At 39.1% G+C, this 22,916-nt stretch overlaps 1 protein-coding gene across 4 annotated transcripts in view; it reads right to left on the bottom strand.

Annotated features, from left to right (window-relative positions):
• arhgap44a (Rho GTPase activating protein 44a) overlaps nt 1-22,916 on the bottom strand; it is a 39,453-nt gene that overhangs the window by 5,101 nt on the left and 11,436 nt on the right. The window contains exons 2-22 of one of the 4 annotated variants that reach the window (XM_038302591.1): nt 19,620-19,659; nt 18,549-18,668; nt 18,395-18,471; nt 18,167-18,278; nt 18,011-18,087; nt 17,782-17,896; nt 17,585-17,653; nt 15,718-15,799; nt 15,288-15,415; nt 14,996-15,107; nt 12,552-12,633; nt 12,292-12,372; nt 11,796-11,909; nt 11,632-11,723; nt 9,418-9,604; nt 8,744-8,761; nt 8,440-8,628; nt 6,900-7,412; nt 2,730-2,875; nt 2,244-2,630; nt 1,553-1,603 (exon numbers count right to left, since the gene is read on the bottom strand). In XM_038302591.1, the coding sequence (XP_038158519.1) occupies nt 1,596-1,603; nt 2,244-2,630; nt 2,730-2,875; nt 6,900-7,412; nt 8,440-8,628; nt 8,744-8,761; nt 9,418-9,604; nt 11,632-11,723; nt 11,796-11,909; nt 12,292-12,372; nt 12,552-12,633; nt 14,996-15,107; nt 15,288-15,415; nt 15,718-15,799; nt 17,585-17,653; nt 17,782-17,896; nt 18,011-18,087; nt 18,167-18,278; nt 18,395-18,471; nt 18,549-18,668; nt 19,620-19,659 (2,749 nt within the window). In that variant the 3' untranslated portion in view covers nt 1,553-1,595. The remainder of the gene's footprint in view (nt 1-1,552; nt 1,604-2,243; nt 2,631-2,729; nt 2,876-6,899; nt 7,413-8,439; nt 8,629-8,743; nt 8,762-9,417; nt 9,605-11,631; nt 11,724-11,795; nt 11,910-12,291; nt 12,373-12,551; nt 12,634-14,995; nt 15,108-15,287; nt 15,416-15,717; nt 15,800-17,584; nt 17,654-17,781; nt 17,897-18,010; nt 18,088-18,166; nt 18,279-18,394; nt 18,472-18,548; nt 18,669-19,619; nt 19,660-22,916) is intronic. The other 3 variants (XM_038302589.1, XM_038302592.1, XM_038302590.1) reach the window with 3 other exon arrangements.

The raw sequence follows: 22,916 nt of genomic DNA, 5'->3' as shown, positions 1-22,916 counted from the left end.
CAATATCTTATTAGAAGGATTGATCTGTTTGATGACTGTTTGATCCAGCTTTAAAAAAAAAAGGTACCAAGATATGACCTTCGACTTAAACTGATGGGCATGTTGTCGACAAATCAGAGAAGCAGCCAAGATGCCCATGGTAAGCTTCAAGAACCTACAAAAATCCACAGATGAGATCTCTTTCATTTCAGACTATAAAATGTTCCTTTCATATGTCTTTACTAAAAAAAGTGAAAAGTAGAAAGCCATTTTGAAATTATCCATAAACAGCTTGTTAAATGTTTGCTATAAATCCTTAAGAAAAAATCAAACATAGAATAAGCTGCAGTGCTCAGATAAAATAGAAAAGATTTGGCTCCTTGCAAAATGTCACATGGGTATCGCTACAGGAAAAATGTGTCAATGTCAGCATCATGGTTTTCTAGGTTGATGGAGCTAAATAAATCATAAAAGATAACATATTAGAGGATTTCACCTTTAAACAAGACATCCTCCCTAAAACTGCAACCATACTACAATTTAATAGTTAGAGGAACGCATATTTGGAGTTGCTATGGCCTAGTCAAAGTCCAGACCTAGTTTAAATATGAATCCATGCATTTTTTTGAAAACCTTGTTTCCGATCAGACTTAGCAAAAAGTTAATGTTCCTTTTTTAGAATTGTAAATAAATAGTAAATAAATATTAAAGTCCAGTATCCTGTCCTGTATTTTCAACCGAGAACAATTTTGTGATTTTTTTCTTTTTCCATATAAACACATAAATAAAAGAAATAAAAATGAAATTGGAAGTTTTTTCGGTTAGAACAAGACAAAATGTGGAAAAAGGATCCAGTGAGAATAATACTGTAAATTCACAACATAAACACATTTCTGTAAGTAAAAAAAGAAAAGAGATCCAACAACACAGTGACAGTACACGTCTACAACAACGGCCGAAACACAGAGGCAACAAGATGTTTGTGTGGAACTCTGTGGGAAAAAAAGGCACCGAAATGCCAAGTGGCTTGAAGTAAAAATTGAAATTCTTCTCTTATTATTTGCAAAAACTACATCTAATCTAGTGAGTTGCACGATTTACTGGAAGCCACACATCCAAACAAACTGATGACTATTCCTGTGTAGGAATGAGGTGGAGCTTGGTAAGAGGAAGCAGAGGTTACAAAAAGCAATGAACCTGCCGAGTACAAGAGTAGGAGGGGGTTACCTGAAGACCCGAGAGACAAGTGGGAGGATGATGTCTGCCAGCATGGGACTAGGAAATAAAAAGGTACAGGAAGGTAGGGGGGGGGGCTGCTTTAGAATGAACCTGTGTAAGCGATGGTTACCGCAACATGAGCTCAGTGTGGTGCACTCTGGGAAATCCTTTAGCCTTGCATCACTGTTTGAAGAAAGTGCAAAAATACAATATTGCTACAAAGAGGGCAACAGGTGACCTGATTGAGAGTTAAGGGTAAGTGTTTGAGGCGAGCTCCAGGAGACCCCAGAGGCATCCACACGTCGACGCCAGGCAGTGAGATGGAGTGCATGGGGCGGGGGGCGGTCTGGCTTACCCTAAAAGTCCCCCTCACATTAGCCCACACTGAATCCCTGGCCTCACACAGCTGCAAAGTACACAGTAGTAGCAAGGAGGGAGGGGACAAGAGAATGGTGAATATAACAAATAACCAAAATAGACTGGTATATAGTTAAGAAAATACCTCATCATCATAACATAATACTGTAAATATAATATGGGGTTCTCTGTCTGCTCACAGGGAGAGATGCTCATTTTGTGCGTAAACTGTGTAAGCCTCTGACCTACCTCTGCCACATGGGGGGTGGGGTCTGGGCAACACAGATAAACAGAGAGCACATGATGAATCTAATGGAAACCTTTCATACAAGCAGGACGAGCTATGCTGTTTTGATGTTTCCACACATTACTTAGAAACATCATCACATAACACAAGCAATGAATACATAAGTCAGGAGATCTGTTTTCTAACACAGTAAGAATATCAATATTCACATTGCATTATTCCCAGGTGTCTAAGAGGCCACTTTGTTTTTTTTTGTTTTAATCAGATGTATCTTTGGAATGAGTCATTTAAGGGGACAGGGGTCTTCTGTGTCTACAGTCCTAAAGGTCCTACACCTGTCCACCGTCTCCATTGGAAAGAGCCACAGCGAGTCTGAGAGACGGCCGCTGTAGCCCAACCTGTGGTGGTGGTGGGGGGGTTGTTTCCATTGGCTGGTGTTTACCTGTAGACATGCTCTCTCCAGGAGACAGTCCATCCAGGAGGCCCTGCTCCAGAGGCTGAGGGACTGGAGCCATTGGTGGGGGCGCTGGGGGTGGCTGAGGAGGGGGCAGGCTCGGTCGCTGCCTAGGTTTAGGGGCGGGCCGCGACTTGGTAAGCGTCCCAGACAGGGAGGGCGGAGATGATAGGGAGTGGGTTGGCCCGAGTGGAGTCTGCCCAGGGGAGGGTGGAGGTACTTGCCCTGGAGGGCAGGTCAGTCCATAAGGGGAAGGGGTACTGGGGGGTGTAGGGGACAAGCTTACAGGTGATGGCTGACCTGTGGACTGGTCAGACATTCCTCCAGACTGGCCGTAAGGGACCTTTGGAGGCACTGGGGCCAACTTCTTGGAACCTATAAACACATAGGACATCTTCTTCACTCAGAAAATATCAACAGATGATTTTTACATTTTGAGAGCCAACATGAGGCCACAGTTAGAGAAGTACTGACCTTTGCGTAGGGTGTGTGGACTGTGCTCAGTGGAGTGGGGGGATTGGCTGCTGCTCTGAAGGCTACAGCTAGGGGGCACTGTTGGACTAGCCACCTGGATGCCTTTATGCCCAATCACAGGGGAAAGTTCTTTACTCTTTAGTGAACTGAAAAATAGGCAGACACAATTAGGTGCACAAGAATGGAAGCATAAAATTGGTAAACGAAATAAAGACAACAACAAAGGAAAGTTGATTGTTTGCTTTAGAACCGAAGCTATAACCACCATCATCACCATCACTTGTAACAGAAAAAAATGAGTATCTGAAACAAAACTTTAACAATTAACTATGTCCCTGTTATTGAAATGCAACATACCTTAACCTTACTTAAAAAAATCGAATTGAATGAATCCACACTGCAAACATCTAGTTACAAGGTCAACAACTGATTCCAGATGTGTGGTAATTAGGAAATTATTCAAGAGCAACAGTTAAAAAAAAAGCGTTGATAAAAAAAATATATATATATTTCGATCATTTTAATATCCTGATTGTAATCCAGGGTGGAATAATTGAGAGCTTTATGTGTCAACATTATTGGATGGAAAATGGAGCAGGTCTCCTCTCTGCTCTCTTTGCTTTCACTGCATAGCTTCTACAAGGAGGAAGCTGCCTGTGTATGTGAGACAGGGAAGTAGAGAGAGACTCCTGCTGCTGTCACACATAAAGTTGGCAACACTGGACTGCTATCTCTAGTTTTCCCTTACTACAATATAGTGCACTGTAGCAATACGTTTCATACTTTAGCCAGCTTTATGGCAGGACAGAAAGAAGCCAGAGCTGTTGTTTTGCTAATTAAACATTTCATGATACTCAAATTAATTTTAAACTCTCATTAGCATCAGAATAAATGCGCCAATGGCAAAGCTGGAGCCGCGAGAGGGGTCTCTTGGGAGAGAGGGGTCTCTTGGGAGTCTAGTACTTCTGTTGATTAGCCTCCTTTAAAGGAAGACTAAAAAAAGTCAGAGACCTCTCATTGCCGAAAAACAAATTCCCATGACATTGACTTTAGCAAACAATTATACGATTGTTGAGATTAGTTGCTGAAAAGGCCACCTCAACTCAACAAAAAAGTAGTGGGCATTTGTTTACTGGGCAGGTACAGTTACGATAGGTGCGTTTTGGACGCAGTGGGTTCTGTAAAGTCTACGTAGACCTGGCTTGGCTGTTTCTTTTCCAGGGAGGGGGGGCTGCTTAGAGAGCATAATTCATGATGACTATGTCTGACATGAATCAATTAAGTAAAATAACAGTTCAGATATGAATATAATAAAGGGAAATCATTACAAAATAGCTAAATGCTCAGAAAAGTTTATTTTGCATTGTATAGGCCCATAAAGTACTGAAGAGTAAATATGAGAAAATCTGTACAAAATTGTCAAGGTTTGCTCCTTGATATCCCCGACCACCCTTTACAAAAAATAATGTATGCACACCTTGATTGACAGCAAAATTAATCTTTAAAGAGATGTAAAATGAAAATTTCTAATAAAAAAATAACTATTGGCAATCCTTCCAAATTTTAAGTAAACCAAAGGCAGCTATCATAACAAACAACTTAGTCTCCAAAAATTTATAGAGGTACCAGACAATGTTGTCCCCTATCTCCAAGGATATTAGCACTCTTTATTGAGTCTTTAATCATTGAAATTCACTGTTATGAAATAAAATCAAATTATATGAAAATGATACACTCCTATTTCTACAAAAATAAATAAATAAAGGAATTTATCTCAGTTATTGAAACAAAATCCAACACATCTGATTTCACAACCAATTAGACTAAATCTGTCCCTTTGACAATAAATGCCAACTCTCGTTTCCACACATTACAGATGCCCTTATCTGACACCTACTACTGACCACATCAGGTATTTAGTCATGCAATTCTCCTCTGAACTTTCAGTTTCATCTTCATTTTACCACTTGGTTGAAAAACATACAAGATAAATAACAGTCAGAATACCACTATCGGTCACAGCACGCTGAGGTACACTGAAACATGCTGGCACACATCAACAAACAGCAAATACGTAGAGAAATTTTGAGCATGCTAAAACCTCTTTGATGTATGCCAGCGTATGCCATATGTGGGCCATAAGTTACAGGTAAGTTATCTGATCGTTGACACACAATGAATGTAAGTTACTCATAAGTTGTGGTGTCTAGCTTATCCAAAATCTAAAAGCAACTTGTGCATAACTTATGCGTAACTATCAACATATCTGATGACAGCTGATGACAACCTTCTTTATTTCTATTTATTTCTTTATTTAATTATATATTTCTGGCAGGCGGTAAACAGCAGCTAGGTTAATACCGCGATCAAAGAAATCTTTCTATGCATGACGGTGCCTCCGGGTGCATTGCTGCCCCCATCAGGACACTGGCTTGTGACATTTCATTGGCATTACGCTGCCGTGCGTTCTGCATAAGTTAGGCTGTCGCTGGACATAAGTTCTGGACTTGTTATGAATACTCGTTGTATACGCCCCCAAAATTGAAAAAATACATAGAGAGTTCAGCGTATTTCTGCGTTTTAGAAGATTCTGGGACATCAAGCATAAGCTGGCTAAATCGTCAAGGTGTGACAGGGGCTTTATCAAATGGATCTACTTAACCCAACCAGCAGTTTATCAATTAGCAGGTCAATTATATAATCACAAACAGCTGCTTTAAATATCCTGTGATTGCATATCTAACTGAAGTTAAATATGAAAAAATGAAGTATCATAAAACAATAGTCTTTGACTATTGATTACCATATATGTTTAGATGCACACAGAATCTCTCTGCATCATCTGGCTTTGTACCAATGCCTTACCTGTGGCCAACATAACTGCTGATATTGTTGCGTGTTTGTTTGCACCTACAACTGAGTTTCTGATTTGGGAAAACTGTTTTGCATGTGAATAATATTTAGATGTGCATTTCCTCCACCCATGAATTTGTGCAATTTAGTGATCAGAATATGATCTCTGTATTGATGAAGGCAAACACGCAAAAAAAAAAATGGCTTTGTCTGCTAAACTGAAAATACAAATCACTTTGCGCCTTGTTTGAAGATCTGCTCTGTGCTTACAAACACATTTGTATGATTTTTAGGACATGCACACCTACTTAACATTAGGGTGTAAATATATAAAGGAAAGAGAGCAACCATCCTCATTGTCTTGTCTGTAAAGTAGTAACAGAAGGCATAATGGTATGTATGACATGGGTCACAATATCAAAAGTCATATAAAAAAGGAAAATCCAACATGTAAATAATCTTTAGAAAGAACAAGAGGTGAGTTTACTAAATATGTTAGAATGTAACAGAGACATAAAAATATTATATTGTTGAGCGATCAATCAGTGTCCTTTGGAATTTCACAGTTACAGGATTCATAGGGGAACTTAATACTAATTTAAGTATATAAAACTAATAAAAGGTACGTAGATATGAAAAATAGATAAAACTGTCAAGACTTTTGATTTGTATCTAATTTCTGTATTAATAAAATAAAGAAATCTGCTTAGCTTGGAAGTTAGAATTTTTCCAAAATAAGTATACTTTAGAACAGTATCTTATTTCATATGATCATATAAAACATGTCTGGAATTCATTTAATCATCATACTTCTAATCTTAGCCATGCTGGGACACATTTTGGTCACATTTGAGTTGTAAACGTTTGTACTAATTGTACTGATGATAACTGTGGGTGTCCATGAAGCTTTGCCCATGTGACTCACACTTCTTTGTGTTAGTAAAACCAACAAAACAATAAGTTAGGAAGAATAAAGTGAGCCTTAAGACCTCTGCTCAAAGATGCTTCTGTTCTGTGGAAAACATTTATACAATAATCTAGGTCTATCAAGACCTTAACGATGATTTAAAAACATTATGCTTGATCTTATTAAATACTGACTTAAATATAAAAATACAAACAGTCATATAATATCTGTCCAGCTTTGGTTCTTGGGGTACCAACTTTTTCCAAATACCTTGAACATCAAAGAATATGGGGTCAACTAAAAGGGAGGGGTAAAAGACAAAAAGCAACTATGAGCCAGCGAACTAGAAGAGCAAAAAGAGCTGCCACTCTGTGATGCACCCACAGTAGCCACAGAGGTGTTGTATTTACCTAGTCAGCCTGGGGGGTCCTCTCTCTCGGGCACATGGACAGGCAGCCCACGGCGGGGGTGGGGGAGCGGACGAAGGGAGGCTAGGGAGGTTGCTGTGACTCTGCTCATGGCGGGTTAATAGCAAGGGGGTTTTGACATAGAGGGGTGAAGCGTTAGTGTCAGGGGGAGGGGCTTGTGCCATGTCACTTGGCGGACTGTGCTTGGGGAAATGCAGGCAGCTAGGTTTCGGGTTTGAATTGATGTCGAGCGATGAAGAGGAGGAAGAGGAAGAGGAGGAAGGGGGTGGGGCGGGCGGAGTGAAGCCAGACCAGCGTACTGGGGGTGGTGGCGAACCAGGGGGCTGGGATTCAGGACCTGGTGCCACAGGACGAGCGCAGGGTGGGGGTTTGGGATAAAAGTGGTGAGTGGCAGAGTGGCACGAGGAGGAAGGGTAGGGAGGGGGCGGCCGGTCCTCCCCAGGGGTTGAGTGGGCATAAGAGGTGTCTGGCCGATTGAACAACACGTTGTCTGAGCTGTAGACATTAAGAGAATAGACAGCACAAGTAAAACAGCTCTTGCGATTGAACAGGGAAACGCAATGGAGCAATAAAAAAAAAAAAAAAAAAGCCGCCATGATTCTGTTAGCTGAACTGTTGCTTAAACAAGGTGTAAAAAAAAAAAAAACACATTTTAGGCAAAGGTTATGGTACCAGCCTCGGGACACAGCCAGCACAGTTTAAAGTGCGATACAAAGACAAGCACAAAAAAAAGCTGGAAATTAATTTCTTATTAGCAAAGAAAAAGAATACAGTGTGTAAGACTACCTTTGTGATCACCTTGTGTCTGCACACTGCAGCGAGCTCTGAGGAATCTCTGCAAGCCAAAGCATTCGTCTGCAGCTCACAATATCATCAAGCTCGCCTCAATGCTTGAAATTGGACACCTAAATTCGTCCTACATGACTTGATTACATCCTAAAAGTCCTGCAGTCAGCCCAGGGCAGTGTGAACCAGACACAAAACCCTTTCATTGGCTGAAAGAGCCAAAGGAAATGAGGGTAAAGCAAGCCAAACGAGAAGCCATATTATCTTCTCTGCCAAACAGGCAGAGGAAGTGACTGAGAGCTGATTATTCATGAGTATGAAGGTGATAATGAAGCTGTGTAAAAGTCAAAATCAGTGTGTCAAAACAAAAAGGAAATAAGGGTAAATTCTTTGCTAGCTAAAAGAAAAAAGCCAAAGCAGTTCAGAATATTTTAGCATGCTTGGAAGGACAGAAAAATTAAAGCATAAGGCAATTTAAATGGTTGCAAATTCAACACAGAGTTCAGACAGACCATGTTACACAGTGACGGTTACATGAGAGAGACGTGGAAGTTAGCAATCAGCAATGCAGGGAGTGTAACACTCTGCATAAGTAGACATTGCTCAATAATGGAATGATGGGTAAGGCATTCTCTCACCTGAGAATGCCGTTGGTGGTGATGATGGTGGTGACAATAAGAATGACCTGGTGTTAATATGTGCTCGGTACGAGGACCGTGTCCTTACAGTTACTTACCAAACCCTTTCTCCAAGCGGCGGCGTAGCAGAGGGTGAGGTGGCTAGTTCTCCAGGCTGCTCTGGGATCAGCGTGTCAGCCGGTGAGCCAGGTCCTTGCGTGCCAGGGGGGGTGGAAGAAGCCTTGCGCGTCAGCGTGGATGAGCCCTTGCGAGACACCCAGGAAGTATCCATCACTCGGACTCCCATACTGTTGAAACAAGTGCCAAAAGTCATGTATGATGGTAGCAAAGGGATTATGAATTTACCAGAGTGAGGGGAAATACGGAAGGAAAAGAAGTGGGAACGATGGAACAATACAGTACCTTTGTATCTTCCTAATGCTGCGTTAGTAGGGGAGATAAAAGGCAAAAGGGATATGAGGTCATAAGTGATGCAGACATGGCCCACAAAACAGGTATAAGAAAGGAATATGAGATACTCTGGCAGGGGACAAGGAGAAGGGAATGTGCAGGAGGTGAGAGGAGGGTTTTTGCAGCAACAGACCAATATGGAGTCTCTGACTTTTTTTCAAAGACATTTATTTCTTGAAAAGGAACTAAAACTAATGATTGCTGTCTTTTAGAATGTAATATGGTCACTGTTTGACAAACTTTATGTTTTATTTTTCCTGATTTTTATTTTATTTTTTTCACTGGCAGAGTGAATGAGTCAGGCGAGGTGACGCACTAGCCAGACTGTGAAGGAGGAGCTCAGTGTGGGAGGATAAGAAGATAAGTCAAGAAAAATATTTCCCAGAGGAAAAAAAAAGAAAAAAAGAAATAACAAGCAGCTCTCCATCAGAGGCATGTTGCCATAGAAACAACGATACAAAGGTAATTTAGACCCCCGTTGTTGATGAATTCTGAGAACATGGGGGTGTATTTCTATGTAGGAGAATGATAAGTGGCCAGATACTCCAGGATGCCCATCTCTCTACAAATGTGGCAGTTGGTTTCAGATACAAAGAGAGAATGAGGAGCGGGGCTTGGTATCATACCCGTCTTTCTTGTAAAACTCCAGCATCATGTTGTCAGTGGCGACACTCAGTGGGCGTCGACTCTGGTCGTGCTGCTGCTGCTTGCGTTCCGACTGCTCCATGTCTGGTGAGGGCATGGAGCTGTAGTTGGAGTTGTGGTTGGTGTGAATTGGGCTCCCATAGCAGCCTGTCAGGTTGAATTCAATCTCTGTGGCATAAGCAGACATGCAGACAAGCAGGGCCATGTAAAAGCATTCAAAACCAATAAATATACTCCCATTACTAAAACATCTAATTGAAATGTATTTTATTCAAATGTTATTCAATAGTCTAACAAAAGATAGTGTATAATTGAAAAAGCAGAAGGAAATGGAGCAATGATTTTCTTTTTCTGTTTCTTTTATATTTCAACAGATCTCAAAAGCCATGACACGCATTTGTATTCTGGTCCCTTTAGGCGATGCTCATAAGTACTTTTTTCCACTAACAAAGTATTTTGGAGTTTGTCTCCTCCAACTTTGCACATATAAAGACACTTTTCTTTGTGTCAAAGACCACTAAGCTTGGGGCAAATGTGAATAGAATGCTTTCCCTAAGCCATTCTACCTGGTGCATCATATGTTTAGGGTTATATTTCCTCTGAGGGCTGAAAAGCATCCCAACAGCATGATGCTGCCACCACTGTGTTGCACTTTGAGAATGGTTTGTTAGGAGGAAGTGCAGTTTTTTTTCTGCCATTCAAGTATTACTTTCACATGGTCTTTTTGTGATAAACGGTTTGTTTGTGCCACCCCAGAATGGCTAAAACAGTTACTAACAGTTTTTAAGTAGAACATTATATCTTAACTTCCAGATCTTCATTATTTCTCAAAGTTACAAATGGTCTCTTGGATGCATTATGAAGCATTATAATGTGTTCCCCACATCCATATTCCAGATGTGCACTCTAAAAACTTATAGTAATTGCTTCAGTTGGTTACGGTCACGGTTTTGAACTTTTTTTTTTCTGTTTAAGTCTTCTTTTTGAGTTTTCATATGTTTCATTTCCAGTTGGTGGTGTTTTCTGGTTTTATTTGAGCTCTTATGTATTTCTTGTTTACCTTCTGTTGCCCTTTTGTGTTAGTCTCCTTCCACTGGCTCCCTTCCAGACTCTTCTGTCCACACCTGCTCCCAATCAGTTCATTACCCCAGTCTTTGTTCTGTTTGACATAAATACTTCTCCTCTTCAGTTACGATTTGCTGGTTCCTTGTTGTTTCTTGGCACCTTGTGTGTTTTCCCTGATGTTTCCTGGTATTTTGGTGTGCTGTATTTGGTTATTTTGGACTTTTGCTTCTGTTGCCACTTTTTGGATATTAAATCTGCAAGAAACCACCTCAGCTTCCATCTCTGCAATGTAGTAATTGAATCAAGTTGATCCAACTTATTTTTATTCAATAAATTAAGTTGGGCAAACTTCATTCAGTAACTTGTTACTAACTGAAGCAATTCATTTAAGATGGAGCTTCATTTTTTATATTGTGTCTAATATATCATACATGTGCCATTATTTATCAAAGTTAAAGAAGATAAACAGGGAGTTCTCTATTTAAAATCCAGTATTGAAATGATGCATTGTTCATGAATCTATGCACAATGTAATGCAAACATAATGCAACAATCTGGTGGGTTTGCATTAAATTGTCATAAAAAATCAATCAAATGTTTCCTACAAATATTAATGCAGTTTACACACGGTGTTCATACAGCAATACATAAACACTTAAAAAAGGGCAGCACAACTAATAGGAAGCATCTTTAGTGAGATGTCTAAATAATGAAGTACAGCAGTATCCATTCAATATTTCCCCACTTTCCTTGATGGGCCCCTGGCTGGTCCCCTACAACTCCTTTTTAAACATCAATCTTTGTACTAAAATATTTTTTCTGTCATGATTTGTTGACATTAACATCTAAAAAGAAGCATCATCTTCTGGTGAAACCATGTAATTCACTGAAAAGTGTGGAGTCAGAGTAAAAAAATATACACGCTCAGGAGAAGGAAGGGGTCTACTCCAGTGGCTGGAAGTTGGGGGGAATTTTGCTGGGAGTTTCAGGGACGTGGGATGCCTTTCAGCTGGCGTTTCACTTAGATGCGCCAATTTGAATGACTGCTACTGTACAGTTGCAATGATACACAACATGTTCCCTAGTCTAATAGTAATGCTTCCTCTCGTACATATTGATGTAATTCTGACCTCCAGGGAAAAACCAATCAGCATGCTGAATAATCGGCTCAATGATGCCAACAATCTGCAAGGAAACGGTGGTCATCATCTCCGTCATGTTCCTAGAATGAGATAGCAGCTTGTTAGCACACTAAAAATGCAACATTTGGTAAATCAGAATTAGCAATACATACGGTTCTGTTTGTGTCCACAGCAAGTTAGGTCCAAGGACAATAGCCATGTTGCCAGGTGTCATTTTGTTCGAGTCCTGATACTCACTCAGCTTGGCCAAAAATTTTATAAGATATCTGCAGGGTTGCAAAGAAGAGTCTTGAAGTGTCATCATTGTTCAATTCACAATCTGACTTTTTAATTCTGATGAAAAAAAACTGATATCATGTTCAGCAAAGAAGCCAATTAGGGTTATGATTTGTACATTTAACAATATTGAATCAGGAAAAATGTAATATCTGATCAACACTAAAGAAGTCAATTTCATAATAATATGTAAATCTGCATTAAAACTGAATCATCTTTAGAGGCATACATTTAGAAAGTCAAAAGATTCTAAGGTGGATCCATGATACAGATAATTTGTACATAAACTATCTTATCTTGAGAAGCATGAGTAATGTACAACATTGTTGTCATGTTACAAGACAGTTTAATGTGCTAAAAAACCCAGCTCACCTGAAATTGTTTAAGTTGTCTGTGGGGAGTTTTTCACATACTGCCATTAAGGCTTGTAGCCTCTTGTCCATGTCTTGAACACTGCAGAAATATTCATGATAAAAAAATTGGTGCTCCACATTTTAATAAATGGCCCCACTTGTCATGTTGGCAGCCACCAGACTCTCTATGAAGACTTTGGACTGCTTTCCAGTCATCATGGCCAATGGCATAATCAGCATAATCAGGGAAATGTTTAAAATGAGGGAACAGCAACTCACTTTGATGCCTGAATCCATTCATCATAAAGTTCAGTGGTCATTAGTGGCTCGGGGAGTTCACGGAGGTATGATTTCAGCGCCCCTGCAGGCGAGGAAAATGAGACAAGGAGGGAAAAAAGTTGCTCAGCTTTCTGAGAGGGTGGAGGACTGTTCTGGGCTATTCCTCAAGAGCCTGTGAGGCCGTGGCCTATATATTTACTCCCCTACAGCAGCCTGCCAGTTTCAGCTTACTCGACAAAGCTCTCATGTTGATGTGTGTAAAAAACAACATCTGATCAAAATTATTGTCAATGTAAACAGTTCCTTTTAACTCCATCATTTATTACTTGAAATAACATTTTCTAACAACATGGTTGTGAATGCCAAAAATGTATTATTGATATCTGTTCAGAACCCTTGTGTTATTTTTTTTAATCATCTTTTGCTACCAGCTTGGAAACACTGTTCTGCTGCAAAGTCAGATCAAATGTCCTATTGTTTAGTAGCATCCACAAGGTTGTGGCAAACTGCAACAAGAACCATACACAGATTACTTAAAAAAACACAAAAAGTTTTACCTCTTGCTACTCCTCCATAAAGGCCTGATTTATAGTCCCTGGTTCTTCTACCTGAGCAGTGGATTTAATTTTAGGTGTGAGAGCAATTATTAAAAACAATGGAGAGATACCAAGAATATCTCAGCTGCTTTTCCAATTAAATAATCTGCTCTCTCAGTCCAGTTGAATGACCATCCGTAAGTAGTCTAGCAGTTGTAAAATATTGTTTCTATTTTCAGTAGTTGGAATTAAAAATGTTGTGTAAGATGTTCAGATATTTTAGATATTGTTTCTTGAGGTACCTTGTTACTGTTACAGCAACAGTGATAAACGACGCATTAATGAAAGAGAATAGAGCATTGTGGCATATTAAATTAAAAGGCTGAATCTAGGTTACAACCCAGCACAAAAATGTTTTTTAAATGAGCAAATAACAACTAAAATTATATCCAAATGAAATAATATACATGAAGACAAATCACAATAGCAACCTATGACATTTCAGTCTCCAAAGCAACAAACCCATATTAAACCAGCACAAAATACATATCATATGGAAGCCGGGACTCCCTAGAATCAGGGGGGGGGACACGTGGGGACATGTCCCCCTGTACTTTTTCAAAAGTCTGTTTTGGTCCCCTGCACTTTTGCCAATCCAAAAAAAATGTAACGCTTGAGTACACAGACAACTGTCGAGCCCTAGGACCAAGCGGAAAACAGCAGCTCAAGCTGAAGCCTGCTTCCCTAAGGTTAGACCACCCACCAGCTCCTGATTGGCCGGCCGTCTTTTCTTGGGTGAATCGCCAATCACTGCTGCCACTCCTGAGAAGCTCACTTTATAAACATCTGATGCGAACGTAAATCGGGTCTGTGATATGATGGTCACAGTGCTGCTAAAGACCTATGCCCTACCGTAATTAGAAGTGTAGGGTCGCAAGTCTTTATCTCTGCTTTCTGATACCTTTTGGATTTGTGATATAACTTAAACGGCCCAGGGGTTACAGTCTTGTAGAAAAACTTGGGTCCACAAATTGTCCAATTGTTCATGTGATGCATCCATATATTTTGTCAGGAGAGGGATAGCAGAGATGCAAGAAAAAGTAGAGGGAACATACACAGAAGAACTACTAGAAACCATGCTGCATTTATATATAATAGTTATATTAAAAATACCTGCATCCCCCCAAATTCCGAAATCAAAATTTCATCCATGACCAAAGCTAAAAAACAGCAACAGATGAAACAAGTTTTAAAAATATTACCTCTTACCTTTGCTGATGCAACATCATTTTTAATTAGAAATCGTGGTTGCAGATACACACATTTTAATTGGAATATGTAATTTTGAGAAAATAGGCTTAGGATTGAAAGGGTTAAAGGTCTATAAAACTTTCCTCTGACCTGTCCTTTATGTTCTTTGCTTTTTACTGTGTTGTTTCATTACAAAGGTTCCCCAAACAACAATCTGAGGTCTACACAAAAGAGCTGTGTTAATATTGACATTATACCTTGTAAGTTAAGATTTATAAAGGTTATTGGTTGGTACCAAACTTTTTATATTTTAGAGTAAATATATACTTTTTTTAAATTCCTCTTTATTTTTGCCTGTTTAAAAATGAAAAACCCATCTTTTATTTAATTACAATTTTAGTAATGTTGCACAATTCCGTTGTTGGTCTATACAAATAAAGATAACTTAGAAAACGTGTGCAGTAGTTTAGTGGTTTTCATTTCACAAAATGTGTAAAGGTTGGATATATGAAGGTTTATGTTTCTCAGCATTATCTAAATCTAAAAAGAACTAAACTGATGGAGAAATCTTTTTGTTTTCACAGATTTTTTTCTTGTTTCATTTTAGTAAAAAAATGAAAATGGCTCTGAATGTGCATTTGCATCAGTGTAGCTTACCGGCGATGGCGTGTGGGTCGGACGAGTACTCCTGTACATCAAGAACTCCACAGTCCAGCGAAGCTTTCAGTTTCTTTAGCTTGGATGCAGATGGAGCCACTCTAAAAAGACCCTACAGCCAACATCACCAGCGTATCAGTACCAAGATATATGTGAATGTGTTCAGACCTTTAAATGTAATCCTAATGGGATATACATTTGGGGGTATTTCACATGCAACAAACAAAACACAGTTATTCTCACCTACAAGGTGCAAGTTTTGTATGAGTGTGTGGGTGTGTTTGTTCTGTACCTCCTCTTGCATACCACACTCTAACAGCATGGTGACGCAGGCCTCGATAGGAAACGCAATCTCTCTCCCACTAATATTCAGGTGCTCCTCCAGAGACTTGCCAAACGATGGCTTCTCCACCCACGCCTCTGCAAAACAGAGCAGAACGCAAGTGTGAGAAACTGTAAGTTGCAAATCTGTCATGCTTATCAATCGGATTTTAATGCATGAAAACATCTTTGGACTAACTTTGAGAAAAATATGCAAATGTGTCCAGTTTTAATATTTTGTTTAAGCCAGTAAACTTTAATTACTGCAGCAAATTTACAGTATTAAATTAAGTTGTTGTTGAGACAGAGCAATTAAGTTCTCTTTTATATGCTACCATTATATATATTTACTGTAGGGACAGAAACAGAACGTATCCCCACTCAGACACCTCATGACTCACCTTGGTGGGCTTTAATCTGGGGCAGGACACCGTGAAGAATTTCTAATGATTTCCTGTGGTATTCTGCCTGTGTTTCTATTAGCTACAGAGGAGAGAAAGAGAAAAGGTGAAAAACAACCTTCCATAGTGAGAATGTATGCAGAAATGTATAACGCCTTGCAAAAATATTCATACCCCCTTAAACTTTTCCACATTTTCTTATATTAAAACAAGACATTCTTTTGTTTTTTCATAGGAAGTCTTAAAAAGACCAATGGAAAAAAAAGATTGAAGTAATGAATAAAGGGGAAAAAATCCCTATGGTCATTCTGGAGTTGCTGCAGAGAGCCATTGTTGGGGAACAAAAACTAGTAGCATTGCCTACCATTAGTGGCGTTCAACACAAATTACTTCTTAATGGAAGGTGGCCGGAGGAAAGGCATGGTTAAAAGAAAGCAATACAACAAACCACACAGGGTTATATAAGATTTTAATAATTTTTTGGAAATTTGGCCAACATGTCAAACTCTTATTTAGCATGAAACTGTCAATTCTCTACACGGTAGACACAAACAAACACACGTATATGTTGTATCACTCTCCTTGTGGGAACTTTCAATTGATTTCCATTCATTTCCCCCATTTCCATTTCTATGGGCTAACCCAGACCCTTACCAACACATACCTAACCCATCCTCATGAGGACCAGGTGTTGGTCCCCACAAGTACCTATAAGTCCCCAAATATAGAATATTACAAGGTAACAAAAATATGGCCACATGCACACAAACAAACTTGTCTCACTCTCTTTGCAGGGCATTTTCATCAACTTCCATTCATCTCTGCAGCCCAAACATGACCCTAACCCCGACCTAAATGTAATTCGCACCTTAAGCCGGGAGTACACTGTGCGATTTTCCAGTCGTGCAAGAATTTTTTGATCGGGACAACTTTTTGTCCCGATTGTGCGTCGTGTAGTATACGGGGGTAACAAGGGGCGATCAGCCTCTAACAAACACCTCCCGATCAGGAATCATGAGGTCGGGAGAAAGTGGGCATGTGCGAACAAAGAATCTTCTTCCTCTCGTAAACACAGAAGCATGGTGGGGGTGCAATGAGTGAAATGGAATTCTTTCTGTAAAATTGAAAGACCAAAGTAGCCATGTTTGCTCAGCCATGTCTTTGTCAAAATACATTGTTGCCTTTTCTTTTTAGTGCTTTCAGCACAAAATTGCACAAATTGCCAAGGCAGTGCATTTCACTCTATTGAGCTTCATATTCCTCTTCTATTTGTTTGGCTTCCGTATAGACGAGCCAGAGCAGCTCCATCTCACTGCGGAGCTGAGTCTGACGTGGTTTTTAGTCGTACAGTGTGAGCAGGTAGACCGCATCAGAGCGTCAGGTCGAACATAAAATCGTGAGCTGTGAACTCACACTGTACAATGAAACCCTGCTGTTTAGTCGTACAGTGTTAGCTGTAGCTGTGTGCAACGTTTGAAAAAAACCACACAGTGTACGCCCAGCTTTATTGTGACCCAAAAACGGTAATTCTCTGTGTGGAGTCTAGGGACTGGGCCCCACAAGGAGCAGTCGGTCCCCACATCCATAGTATTTTTCCACAAAATAGGCCACATAATGTATTATAAAAAAAGGCACATAAAAAAGATAATAATACAAAGTGCAGGAAGAGTCATGCTGCAAGCCTTTATTTTCAGCAGGGATAATGAAATGTGAAAGAGTTCAGGGAAGATGGATTAAGTAAAATATAAGGAATTTTTGTGCAAATCATTAGCAAGACATTTTCCTTTATCTTATTACAGTGCATAATGGGGCGATTCTATTAGGGTAAAAAAATATATATCAGTAGTTAAATGTGTGATGAACTTACAGTCTGGAAGTAGTTTGCATAGTCTATTTCTTTGGCCACAAAATTGTACATATCCGCAGACAGCTGATCCTGAAGATTAGAGAACAGAACCGGAATGTGGTACATCAGTGTCTGATGCATTGGAAGAGTTTATAAATCAGAGAGAAAAAGAAGCTGGAGAGAACATGATTAATGATCTGCTCTGCCTGGACACTCACTCTACAAATTTCCATTCTATTGGCTGTTTCCTCCATCTCCTCTCTGAGGGACTCGGACTTGGCGCCGGGCTGCATTGTGCTTGGGTGGCTGGATGACTTAGATGACTGCTGATATCTGTTGTGGTAAAAAAAAAAAAAGAAAAAAAAGAAAAAAACAGATCTTTGAGTTTTAACAATGTTTTAACAGGAGCAGACTGCAGCCTGGGATATAAACATAAACGCCTGTCACCTTGTTCGTGCTGAGTCCATGTCCAAGACAAGTTTAGCTAAGTGCTTCCTCTGTTTCTGGATGTTGGGAATATCAACCTTCAGAAGACATTATTAGTGTTTGTTATATGGGGGAGGAGAAATAAATTGCAAAGGTTAAAACTTGTGCCAGTTTTACCTCTGCTAGCACATAAAGAGGCTCCACCACATCTCTCTCTATCTGGAGCTCAAACTGCAGCAACTCCTGTGCCAACTTATCTTCAGTGTCTCCACACAACTTTAGCATCTTTCTGTTACAAAGCAACCAAAGACAAAGTCATTTGCATGAAAACGCAATCAATCAATGGATATGCTGATGAAGAAAGATAGCTAAGGATGAGTATGTGCATATGCAGTAGATTGTTACCCCAGGAGAGAGTCATCCCCTAACACTGCTGCTCCCTCCTCCATGCATTGGGCCAGGATTTTGAGGGGAAGCTTTTTCTGACAGGGAGAGATCATATTTCAGTGACATTGTTGTCAGTTATCACACAATCATGGTCTGAGAGACAGACACTCACAGAAGGTGACTTGACAGATTTCTTCTCGGTGTCAGTGCTCTGCTGACCCTGCAGGCAGGCAGTCAGTTTCTTGTGAGTGCTATGTGTCACCTGCTTGACTAGATCCAGACGCTTCTCCACCTATACAAGGAGAACCACACACAGGACACAGCTGAATGCAAATGTTGAAACACAGACACCACCCTGTTTTCACGGCTACACATCTGCCACTTCTTTGCAAGCTTAACAATACTGCATGTGTTTACAGGCATCACATTTTAATGAGATGCTATCAAAAGTATCATAATAAACAAAGATTTCTTTGGAACATATAGTACTGTAACACTACAATATTACACACTGCTAGCCAGAAAGGATGTTTCTATTTTTGTAGAACTCAACAACAAGTAAAACAGTCCAATCCCAAAAATCAAATAATAAAAAAACCCAAAATAGTATAAGAAAGGTGTTTGCAAGCTACACACACCTTGGCTGTTGAGCAGCCATCAGCTCTTTATTTGAAAAAAAGTTTGACAGAAAAACAAAAAACTATTTTTTGTATCATCTACACTGTTTCTTAAAAAGGGTAGAATGGCAAACTTTTATTCTTATAGTTTTGAGCGTTTACGTTCCATTTTACAAGAGAAACACTGGTGCAACCTGATGAATTTAGCTTGATCGTTAGATAGTTAAAGCTGGAGGTTGTTATCACCAGATTTAGTTTGCTGCTCAAAGCTTACCAACTAGAGTATTAATATAGCAGAATTAAGGATAGGGCCCATTGATTCTTTAAATAAATGTCTATAGTGTCAAATTTTCAAAGTCAAAGTCAGATTTATTTTTGTTGTAAGTGAGGGTTAAAGTTAGTGCCACCTATTTTCAGCCAGCTGACTGACAGTCGGGGAGAGGCATCTCGTCAGCAAATTAAAATCTGCCGCCAAATGTGTTAGGGAGCATTTAAGTTGATCTGAAATTTTAATTCTTCAAAGTCTTAATACATCTTGAAGTCTTCATATGATTTAAATATAAGACTTCTTTCAGTTCAATTCATGCCATTTTAGCCATGAGTTTATAGCTAGAAACACAGCTTACCTGTAGAAGATCTTCACTCAGCACCTCTGTCTTTTCTGCCCTGTATGAATGAAAGTTTGAAACTATGAGACCATAAGGACACCAGCAACTGATTACAACCTTTTTTTTCTTTAACAGTTACCTACTCATTACAACCAACAATAGCAACTAGCATATTTTAGATAATATCTAGGGGATGCTTTTAATTTTAACAGCTATGACTTTAACATTTAATTATATTCATTTACATTTTGCCTCCTCTTTGTTACTATATACAAACAGATTTAAATGTGCTCCAAAATGGGTCACCCATATTCCCACAAAGGTAGATAAGCACAAGTGTTTACCAACTGCCTATCTGACTCATGATCTAATTCTCCACTTAACAACATTATACTAAAGCCATAGATTCATTATGCCACTTCCTACTGAGGTGCTTTGCATCCCACTGTAATTGATGCAGGCAGGGGCTTATAGACTGTGACGTGAGGCTGTGAATGAGAGCTGAGCTGCTACCCCGATGGGGCTGATAAAGCCACTCAGTCGGAAAACTGAGTGAAGTCATTAGCACAGGAAAGAGCAAACCAGTGAAAGTCCAAAATAAATGTTCTCAGCTTAGATAGCAGTGTTTTATATCCTCAGTCCTATAACAATTAAGATTTTTTTATTTTTTACAAAAAAAGCATTACTAATCACTTTGGGTTGTAAAATATATATATATTTTTTTACTAAATTTGCACTAAATAACTGAATTAGGAACAATTTAGGTACGCTAATCCTAATTATCAAAAAAAGCATGTAGACCAGCACAGGAATGCAAAACGCTTGAATGAACCGCACCTGCTTACCCCCAGCATCCACCTCGCAGTAAAAATATTCTCTCTCCATTTCCACTTCCTGACTGCATAGCCCCCTTCCTGCAATTGTGCCTGAACCATGCCAATCTCAGCAGCAAATAATGAATGAGAACCTATCTTAAGCAAAGGAAAGGGGCAGACTTTTGTTTGTTCATCTAATATTCATTAACAGGCGAACATCAGCAGCTTATGCTGAAACGTTTATATTCGAAAGATATACACTACAGCAGATCTCTAAGGTATTTTTATGGAAATTGCTGTAAGCAAATATTTGTTTACTGAGTTCTAGATTATTTCCAACATTTTCTCTTTTTATTAAGCATCACTGAGAGCAACACTTCAGTGATGTCAGTTATTAAAATATCGTCCCTCTGCTCCAAGGTGTTAACAAGGAGCCATGGGAACTGGGTCAAACAGAGTACCAGTGCAGCTATTATCAGCTGATTGCTCTACTCAGTAAACTATGAGGGGAAATACAGAAAATTATTACATGAATGACAACAAAATATATAGATTGAGTAAATATAATTAAATTCACAAATAATGATAGAGGAATAAAATTTATGTTTTATGTTGCCTGATTTCTTTTAACCTTATGTATCAAGTGTTATGGATGGAAAAGAAAAAAAATCTCACAAAAAAAAAGAAAATGAAAAAAAAAAAAAAAAAACACGATCTCCAGAGATAAAAATGAAGAGAACCAAATACTCAGGCACCTTACTCTTATCAATCAAATAGAGAGCTCTCAACAAGCATTTTAGGCTAAGAAGAAACATATACACCTCCAAACTGTATTGTATTGATGTTGTGATATCAAATGAAGATATGAGTTTTACTTTCAGTAAAGATACAAATTCTACATTTTCAAATAGGGATGTATTGAAATTGTATTGTATTGTATTTTTCCAATTCTGAAAGACTCTCATAATAATTTCTAAAGATAGATTGATACAGCCAAAGATCAGTTAAAAAATAATACTTTTGAAAATTTGAACTGAAATGTCTGAGCTACCATTACTTTGTATTAATTTGTTGTAAAAATGTAACATAATACTAGTATCAATATTTTGCATAACTAAAACAACATGTAATTCAGGCAACAGATTGGATTGAAAACAATCAATTTTAAATCTTGAGAATTGGAATTGAATGAACCTTTTAATATGAATTGACATCCACCACTAATTTTAAAAGAGAAGAAATAGAAATTTACAATAGCAGCAATGCTATAAGCCCAGTTTAGAGTGAAAGGGAAATACACCATTGTTGTGCATTTCTGCTTGAATCCCTCAGATTATATTTGCCTAACCATACCATACCAGCTTTATTTATAGCATGTACTGTATATAACAACAAATAAAGTACTGAATAAAGCTGCATACTGTAAAGATATGTGAAATGTATATGAACATAAAACATTAAGAACAATTTAAAACAAACAAAGTCAAAATAAGTCCCTCTAGAGCTAAAAGCCCCCCCCCCCCAAATTTTTTTTTAAAATATTTAATGCCAAGTTTTTGCACAGGGGTATGTTATCCCACAAATGAGGAGCAGCAACGAAAAAGTATTTGCCCCATCTAAGCTTCCTCTTAGACCGTGGTAGCTGCAGGAGCTGCTGTCAAGCCAACCTAAATAACCAATAAGGAAGGTAGGAAGGAAGAACTTCAGAGGTAAGGAAGGGCAAAGTCATTTAAACATATAAAATGAAGACAATAAAAAACCCAGGTAGCCAGTGGATTTAGGCCAGAACCAGAGGATGTGTTCTGCTTTTAGTGCACAGGTTAGAAAAAAACTGCTGCAGCTTTTTGCCAAGATAAGAGCACAGAACAGCATGTTGCACCTGTACTAATTTCCCCTCATCAGCAACCTCCCAGTTTGCTAATGATACATTACTCATGGTGTTTCCCCTCCACAGCAGGCTTGAAGCAATTGCAGGTCCAGAAACCTAAAACTGCTCATAGAGGTATGACTCAAAATGTAGGAACAACATTACAGATGTAATACCACTGATGCTTTATGCTCTATCTCTAAACCTCAAAACTAAAATTAGGTTTTCCAGGGTTGTTGTAACAAAATTATTCTTGGTTTTGGAAGCAATGGGGCATTTGTAATCTCCTTTAAATTTGCATCATTCTGTGTTTCTTTTCAGCTAGTGGCGGTTCTTCTTTCTAAGACAAAACCACATTTATTCAGCCTGAAAGCACAGCTTAAACCCAGGACCAGTTAGTAATGTGGATACTGGTTTGATTGCTGCTAAAGATCCTTATATATGAAGCTAAAGCCTCAGAGAGAGGGCTGAGGTGAGGAGTGATTTTCCTCTCAGCAAACAGTGTGCAGATTGGAGCCCTGGGAGGAAAAATAAACACGTGGGAGAGTTGGCAGCCATGTGGGTGGTGTACTCATGGAGAGGAAGGGAGATGCAGCCAGGTTTATGCCAACCATCTGCCACAGCGCAGGCATT

This window comes from Cyprinodon tularosa, unplaced genomic scaffold (genome assembly GCF_016077235.1).
Source record: "Cyprinodon tularosa strain WSP-4 unplaced genomic scaffold, ASM1607723v1 ctg495, whole genome shotgun sequence".
In the NCBI taxonomy this organism is placed as follows: domain Eukaryota; kingdom Metazoa; phylum Chordata; class Actinopteri; order Cyprinodontiformes; family Cyprinodontidae; genus Cyprinodon; species Cyprinodon tularosa.
Note: the sequence above shows the minus strand (reverse complement) of the source record. Positions and strands in the feature narration are given on the sequence as shown.